Source organism: Durio zibethinus, chromosome 13, assembly GCF_047325235.1.
Source record: "Durio zibethinus cultivar Kanyao isolate XHJ-2024 chromosome 13, ASM4732523v1, whole genome shotgun sequence".
Classification (NCBI taxonomy): Eukaryota; Viridiplantae; Streptophyta; class Magnoliopsida; order Malvales; family Malvaceae; genus Durio; species Durio zibethinus.
In genome coordinates this window covers 8297255-8305124 of record NC_143174.1, presented here as the reverse complement: position 1 = coordinate 8305124, position 7870 = coordinate 8297255, and the positions used below count along the sequence as shown (strand labels likewise).

The 7870-nt window shown below is 34.1% G+C and overlaps 1 protein-coding gene across 2 annotated transcripts; it reads left to right on the top strand.

Moving 5' to 3' along the window:
• The first annotated feature begins 2332 nt into the window (after window positions 1-2332).
• Window positions 2333-7572, top strand: LOC111302777 (Plastid-lipid associated protein PAP / fibrillin family protein). Of its 2 annotated transcripts, XM_022898598.2 has the most exons (11): window positions 2333-2859; window positions 2989-3042; window positions 3342-3416; window positions 3924-4043; window positions 4918-5109; window positions 5184-5267; window positions 5375-5467; window positions 5792-5845; window positions 5975-6051; window positions 7003-7110; window positions 7210-7572. In XM_022898598.2, exons 1-11 carry the CDS (start codon window positions 2578-2580, stop codon window positions 7289-7291), a joined length of 1221 nt encoding a protein of 406 aa, XP_022754333.2. In that variant the 5' UTR covers window positions 2333-2577; the 3' UTR covers window positions 7292-7572. The 2 variants fall into 2 exon arrangements, with proteins under 2 accessions (XP_022754333.2, XP_022754334.2); XM_022898599.2 differs by lacking the exon at window positions 3924-4043.
• Window positions 7573-7870: the final 298 nt, after the last annotated feature.

The window sequence follows — 7870 nt, the reverse complement described above, 5'->3', positions numbered from 1 at the left end:
AATACACTAGTAATATAAAAAAAAATTTATCCCTAGGGATTTCATAAAGTATCATTACTTGAAATACTTTTAGAATCCCATTATCGGATAAATTTTTTTTTTATTTATATTATTATTTTTTTAATTTATTAGTAAAAAGGAGAATTTTTATGGTATTGAAAATTTTATATAAATACTCCAATACACTGATAATATTTAAAAAAATCTTTTCACTTAAAGATTTCGTAGATATCACTATTCGGAGTACTTTTGAATCTCATCATCAGATAAAAATTTTCTTTTCTTACATTTTTATTATTTTTATTATTTTATAAGGTTTATTTCAAAATTTAACAAAATTATTAAAAAAATTTTTTATATATTTCATAATTTATTTTTATTAATTATTATTATAAACAACAAAATTTTATTCTAGTAAATTTGAATATTTTAACATGCATAAATGTTAATAATAAAAATTTAAAATAACAAAAATAATATATAAAAAAATTAAAAAAAAACTTAAATCAGACCGGTCAACAGTTCAGTCAATATACGATTTGGCCCGACGGTTTGGTCTGGTTAGGTCAATTTGGCGTCAATAGTTCGGGGATGATCCGATTCGATTTGAGTTGGTTAGGGCGGACTGGTTAGAGGCTGAAGGAGAAACGGGTCATGGGTCGAGTGCGCAGACGCCGGATTGATGCGTGGATCCTCAAGAGCTAAAATGACATTATTTTGATCTTTAATGAAACGGCGTCGTTTTGATTTTGGCAGTTTATATAAAATGCCCAATCTTTTTTTTGTCATTCTCTCTTATCTCAAAAAAAAAAACCTCTCATCTTCCTTTTCAGACAAAACCCAAGGGGGTTGACCAGTCATCGTCACTGTCGTTGCCGCCGTCGATCGCCAGTCGTTGGTGATCGAAAAATCTCAAAAAATCAAAATGTTCGAAAAATCTCAAAAAATCAAAATGTTCTTTTCAATCTCTGAAGTCCAGATCTAAGCCTGTTTTTGTGAAAAAGGGCTTTAAACGGCGTAGATCTGGCCTGAAAGGTTCGGTTGAAAAAAATTTTTTGTGTCTATGTTTTTTTTGTTTGGCGCTGTGGTTCTCATTTCTATAAGCTATTGTTTTTGTGTTTGTATGTGTTTGGCTTGCTTTAGATTTTTTTTTGTTTGACAGAAAGCTTTTTTTTTTTTAATTTGGCAAACTTTTTTTTTACAGGGTTTTAGGATTTTTTTTCTCTTTTGATCTTTCCTCTTGCAAAAAAAAAACAAGTCCTATTTATAAAACTTTCTAGGATTTAAATCCAAACTTTTCAACTAAGCCGTGAAATTTTGGTGGCCGAAGTCCATGCTGTCAAGTTAGGTAGGGTGTCACACGGTTGTCGATAACTGACGATAGTTGTGATTTGGGACTTTAGAAAGAATGTATTTAATGCACTAATATTTCTATCAAACTGATCCGAAAAAAAATATATATATAATAATAATAATAAAATACAAAATTGTGTTTACAATCCCTTCTAGAATCTTCTCTCCGTTGCTATCATATTAGAATTTGCAATACAACACAAATTTCAAAAAATAATGTAAATTTTTACAAATTTCAATTTCTTTAAAAAGCAATGCTAAACTTTGTGAAGAGCAAGAACAATCAAATAGGTGGTGGTATGACATTGTGAATCAAGCTGTACTAGTGTCTAATTAGCACCCAGGAGACACGGACAAAGCTTCCACCTTCACGTATTAATGTCCGACACGGACACACGGGCGACACACTAGAATAAATTCAGGACACGATAAAAAAAATAATAAATAAATTAGACTCGGTTCGACACGATCAAACCATGTCTAGACACGGGTTAAGTCGCGAAAATGGTAAAAAAATGAAGGCAGCGGGTTTATTTTGTAAATTTAGATTTTTTTAGTTGTTTTTTGAAAATTCTAACTTGATAGGAAGAAAAAAAGAGGTTGAGAGGAGTTTTCTGATGCTTTTTTTGAAAATTCTGATGCCAAAGAATGGCAGCGGATGACAGAAGTATGATGACATGCCAATAACTGGGTAGGGATGAGAGAAATAAAAAAGAAGGAAGAAAGAAGAATGGAAAAAAATAAAGAGAAGAAAAAGAATGAAGAAAACTACGGACATGTGTCTCATTTACTTTGATTTTAATCATCGGAGTGGAGAATGACCCGAATGGGAGCAAGATTAAATTGTTAAAATATAAATGCAACATTAAAAAATTAACCAATAAAATTTTAATTTTAATATAAAAATATATATTTTTTATTGTCGTATAGTGTCATACCATGACATAATTTAAAAATTATCGTGTGACCCAATATCTATATTGCTCGCCGGTGGTTCATATGCTTAGCACCACTGAACCTTGAAATCGCCAAATGATCCAGAAACACTTGATATTGCAGTTACCCATTAAAAGCGACGGGAGGCAACACCTTTTTCCACGGGGCAGATAAGAGATAAGCCACGTGTCACGGTATCTCTAAAACCCAACCTCAACCTCTCAAAAGGAAGCTTCGTGCTCAGTGCTGAGTCAAGAATAAGAAGACTGAGGCACTTACACATTTGTCATGGCTTTGAAAGTGGGAGCGACAAAAAATCTGAACATATGGCCTCCGATGAACCTGCAGAGAAACCTTGCTTTGAACCCTCCACCAAAGCTCTTCAACTTCAAACCCTCTGCAACTCCTCCAATCCGCAAAACTCTCCGCATTTGCCGCTGTTCCCTGGTGAATGAACAACAGCAACAAGAAGAGCAACAAGCTTCCTTTACAGAGCAAGAAAAGCAGCTCATCGACGCACTTATTGGGATCCAAGGTCGAGGACGATCAGCTTCTCCTCAACAACTCAATGTACAATAACATCAACAACACAGTTTTTAGCACTTTACTCTTTAATTTCTCTATTACTTTGAATTTTAAGAGTAATATATATGTATATATAGTTGACTTTGATTTTGATTTTGATTTTGATTTTCGAAGGATGTGGAGCGTGCTGTTCAAGTTCTAGAAGGCCAAGAAGGCGTGCCAGATCCCGTTAGTTTTGGTTAACTTGTTTAATCCTATATCTTTCTTTTGGAATTGCTAAAAGTCATTTGCATTTCTCAATATTCACCCCTTGGATGTAAAGTTTTGGGTTTCAAGTGGGAATTAAAATCGACGCTTTTTAATGTAGGATTTGCTGGGATAATGTTTAGAATTTTTTTTCTTTTTTTTTTTTTTTTACTTTGTTTCAGGATGAAGACAGAGAGATGGGATTTCCTCTTATTTTTTCAATTCTCTCATACGATATTTTAGTACTCAATATGGTAACATTATCTTGTGAATACCTGTAGACAAGCTCTGATCTAATTGAAGGTCGGTGGCAATTGATGTTTACGACTAGGCCTGGCACAGCATCTCCAATTCAGGTTATAATTGAGCTCTCTGTTTTATGCCCCTTCACTAATAAGTCATCCACTTTAAATTGTTTTCTCTAGAAATAATTTCCTTTTGTGTTAGACTAATGAACCATAGAATTCTTATGAACTTGCAAGATCTTTAGTGGGAAAATGCTTGGATACAAAACCTTTTTAAATAACAACCCGGCCTACTTACCAAAGGCAGAAATGGCCTTTAAACATTAGGCCTGGTTATGCTGGCCAAAATTGTACGACTTACTGTTTTTAGATGCTCTCATAGTCTAAAGCACTTTGGCCTTGATTTAGAGAAGATAATCACACGAGAACATGTTGTCTAAGAAAACAGTAGCAATCTGAAATGAAATTTTGAAGAGTGAAGAATTTTGAACAATTACTTCAAGGTTAATCAATGTTGTGTAAGTGAGGATGATATAGGGCACATTAGGTGAGTCTGTCTTACATTAGTTTTTCATCTTTCCTTTTCAATGACTCTTTCATCCTTTTTATTGGTTGTAGAGAACATTTGTTGGGGTCAACTTTTTTAGCATATTTCAAGAGGTTTATCTTCGGACAAATGATCCACGTGTTTTCAATATCGTAAAATTTTCTGACTTGATAGGTGAACTAAAAGTAGAGGTATGATTTCATTATCTCTAGTGATCACAGTTGCTCATTTTGTGAATTATCTATGTGTTGGAGAGTAAAAGTAGCTGTTGGTACCCCAGCTTGCTCAAGTTGTGAAATTGCACACATTGCTTTCTGTATTAGTTTATTTATTTTGTGCTTAGTGAGATTTTTCTCGTGAAACTAACTTTTGGCCTGAGAAAAGGCAGATAATGTAGATATATTCTTTTGGAAACAAGTTGTTATCCATCAATATTCCACATAACTCGCACAAATGGTGCTGAGAAATATCAGAATAAAGGTTTAACATCTGTTTAGTTATCAATTCATTACTTGTTTTAATTTAAGAGGCATATTCCTGCTGATATAGCATTCTTAAACAACCAGGAGTCTGCCATTAGAATTATCATGCTTAGATGTGTGATATGGGTTCTTGAATAGGGCGCAGTGCATATAAACTTAGATGCTTATATCTACGGACATATCACCCTCTAAGTCAAATTTTGTTATATTCTAAGGTGAATGAGACTCCTTACTAGCTTCCCTGACACTTTTAACATAATCCTGTGTCCTCAAACTAGCTAAAATGATAGAGAAACAAATTAACCTGGTTCAAAAAATGTTTAATATACGTACGTATACTGGAAGCATCCAGTGGTAACTACATGCCTCTTCCAGGAGATATTCTGAATTATGTTTTGTCAAAAGAAAAAACAATTTTGAGTACTTTCTTTTTAAACATTTTAAGAAAATTTTCTCCTTGAAAGAGGATGTATCTTACCATCTATATTTCTCATGTTCTTGTTTGCCATATTGCAGACATTAAGATAGTTCATTCATGCATAGGTCAGCTTTTCTCCATAGATTTTTTTATTTTTTTTCACAGGCAGCAGCATCAATCAATGATGGACAAAGAATCCTTTTCCAGTTTGACAGAGCAGCCTTTACATTTAAATTTTTACCATTTAAGGTTCCATATCCAGTCCCATTTAGACTTCTGGGAGATGAAGCAAAGGGCTGGTTAGACACTACATATCTGTCTCATTCTGGGAATCTCCGTATCTCAAGAGGAAATAAGGTGAAGAATCTGTTCTATTTAAGTATGTTATGGATAAATTTTTTGCTAAGTCAAGAGATGTCTTTTTAGTGCAGGGCTCTACATTTGTGCTTCAAAAGAACACTGATCATAGGCAAAAGTTGCTAGCAGCCATTTCCACTGGAACGGGAGTAAGAGAAGTAAATAACAAATTTTAAGATTCGCACATAATGTTGGACAGAGCATGTATTATTTTGTAGCTGGTGTCTCTTCCCGCACTAATTGTTGCATGCCATAACCTTTGCAGGCAATTGATGAGTTTATCTCCTTAAGCAAGAGTGTGACTAACGATGAACCAGTACTCTTAGAGGGAGAATGGCAGATGATATGGAGCTCGCAGGTGCATTTAAAATACCAATGGCATCTAAGTTCATAAATTCATTAAAAGAGACAAAAGAGATAGTAGGTTTTTTTTTTCTTTCCTTTTAAAAAATTAACTGAACCAAAACTAGAATAAAATATACTTTTCTTTTTTAAAAGAAAAAATATATAGAGGTAGCAACAGTTGAGGATAAACTGAGGATTTCCAGCTAGATATCATGTTCCCTTGCCTCATATGTTCACTCCAAGCATTGCATGCCTGCTTCATCTAAACTTGACCAAGGTCGTCATGTTCTTTCTTTGGATAATTCCTCTCAGTTCTCATTTAGCTCACTTGTTGCAGATAGAGACAGATAGTTGGCTAGAAAATGCTGGCAATGGTCTTATGGGCAGTCAGGCAAGTGACATATAAAACTTGCCAATAACTTTGGATTTGCAATGACTCCTTGACTGTTTGTAGTTCTTTTCCTTGGAATTGTCTCATTAGACTAATTCAGTTCTCACTCCTTTATTGCAACTACTTTAGATTGTCAAGAATCGTCAAATGAAGTTTGTAGTCAACATCTTACCTGGGATCAGATTCTCCATGATTGGCAAGTTTGTGTAAGTCTATCACTTTGCTTTAGTATTGAATGGGTAAACGCTAAGCTTAAATCCACAATTTCATATTACGTTTACTTTATTCAACTTCACCAGATTAGCCAAAGATAAATTGATGAAAACTGACGTCTTCTAGGACCCATAGGGCACAGTTGTAACTGTAAGTAGGTTATGACTATATTTCTGAGGTATACTTGTTGCAAAATAGCATTGTGTGATATAGGATCTAGTAAAAAATTTATAGTGTGATACTAGTGAAAGTTGTCAAGTAAAGTTCATGGAATATAAGCATCTAATATGATAGAGATCTTAATGTGGATTTGGACAATGCCTAAAACATACAAAAGACATTCCAGCTTATGGGCTTATTTAGCATATTCATTCAATATGAGAGCAAGCTTCAGAAGCTTTGCTAACCCAAATGCAGAAATAAATCAAATTTAAGAAAAAGTATAGCCATGAGTCTGTGACTGTAACCAGTGTAGATTCTAAAGCACCATTTCTAAAATCCTACTGAAGAAGATGGGCTCTCTTATATATACAGACATCAGTTATGTTTGAAGAGGATGAGAATGGTAACCATTATCAATGTTAACCATATTAGATATATGCTGCAACACATAGATATTACCTGCCAATATTTAGCTCATGTTTGCTTCTCCTCATCCTCTCAAATTTTGAATTGACATTGCTTTAGAAAAGTCTTCAATGTAGACAGCAGTTTCTTAATTCTTTTCCCTATTTTAGCATTCAACCCATCTTTCTTTATAAAAAAATATAAGTACATAACAACATTGCAAAACTTCTTGGACTCAGAAAGATGCAAAAGGTGTTAAAAATGGTTTGTTTCTTTAAGTGGGGGTAAGTTATTAGCTCAAATTTTCCCATTCAGTGAAATGAACTACTGTTTCATCAATTAGTCTGAAACTTGATCTCACATATTGGCTCATGCAGGAAATCTGGCTCAAAGACATACGACATTACCATGGATGATGCGGCCCTTATTGGTGGTCCATTTGGGTACCCTTTAGAGATGGAAACCAAGATCAATCTGGAGCTTCTGTAAGATGTCTCAATTAAAATCTGCTACTATAATTTATAGCATGGTAATTGGTTGGAAGTCTAGTTGCGAGCTTATATTTACTAAATATGCATTTGCAGATATAGTGATGACAAGATCAGGATTTCCAGGGGCTACAATAATATTTTGTTTGTGCACCTAAGGACAGGTGGATCAAAATAGATTGAAAAAAAACATATGCTTGGAGTGATTGAAAGTGAATCCATAATAAGTTGCACTTCCAATCTTCTGTGGCAGGTCATCGGTCCATTCATGCTGTATATATTGCATCTCAGATATATTGAGCGGTGATGATAAATATTTATTATGAAAATTTGAAGGTTCAATTTATGCATCGAAAATTGTGCTGGATTGTGTTTTGAAATTAATCCTAGGGTTAGATGGTTTTGCCTTCCATTTTCGAAATTGAATGGCAATCACCGTGGATCCAGTTAGATATTCAATAGTCAAGTCATGAATCTCACATCAGCTATATATTAAAGTTGATTTTGGGATATAAATGTTTATACTTCCTTTAATTTATGAGACGTTTTTTGTGAGATAAAATCGTGAGATCAGCGGGTCAGAACGAATAATATTTCGTAAGTTAGTGTGGACCGTGACACTATACTTGCTAGTAAAAGGTATTTTACCAAGAGTTTCTGCACAAAATGACAATCGTTCAGGGGAAGTCATCTCCTGATCGATCACTGGGCTTCCAATGTCTATGCGAGTGATTAGGAGAGGTGTATCACATTTGTT

What these genes read in the sequence shown, in the direction of transcription:
- LOC111302777 (XM_022898598.2), top strand. Translation starts at nt 2,578, where the DNA reads ATGGCTTTGAAAGTGGGAGCGACAAAAAATCTGAACATATGGCCTCCG. An exon ending in AGATGATATGGAGCTCGCAG is followed by an intron (nt 5,468 to 5,791) that starts GTGCATTTAAAA and finishes CACTTGTTGCAG; the next exon opens with ATAGAGACAGATAGTTGGCT. An exon ending in TCCATGATTGGCAAGTTTGT is followed by an intron (nt 6,052 to 7,002) that starts GTAAGTCTATCA and finishes TGGCTCATGCAG; the next exon opens with GAAATCTGGCTCAAAGACAT.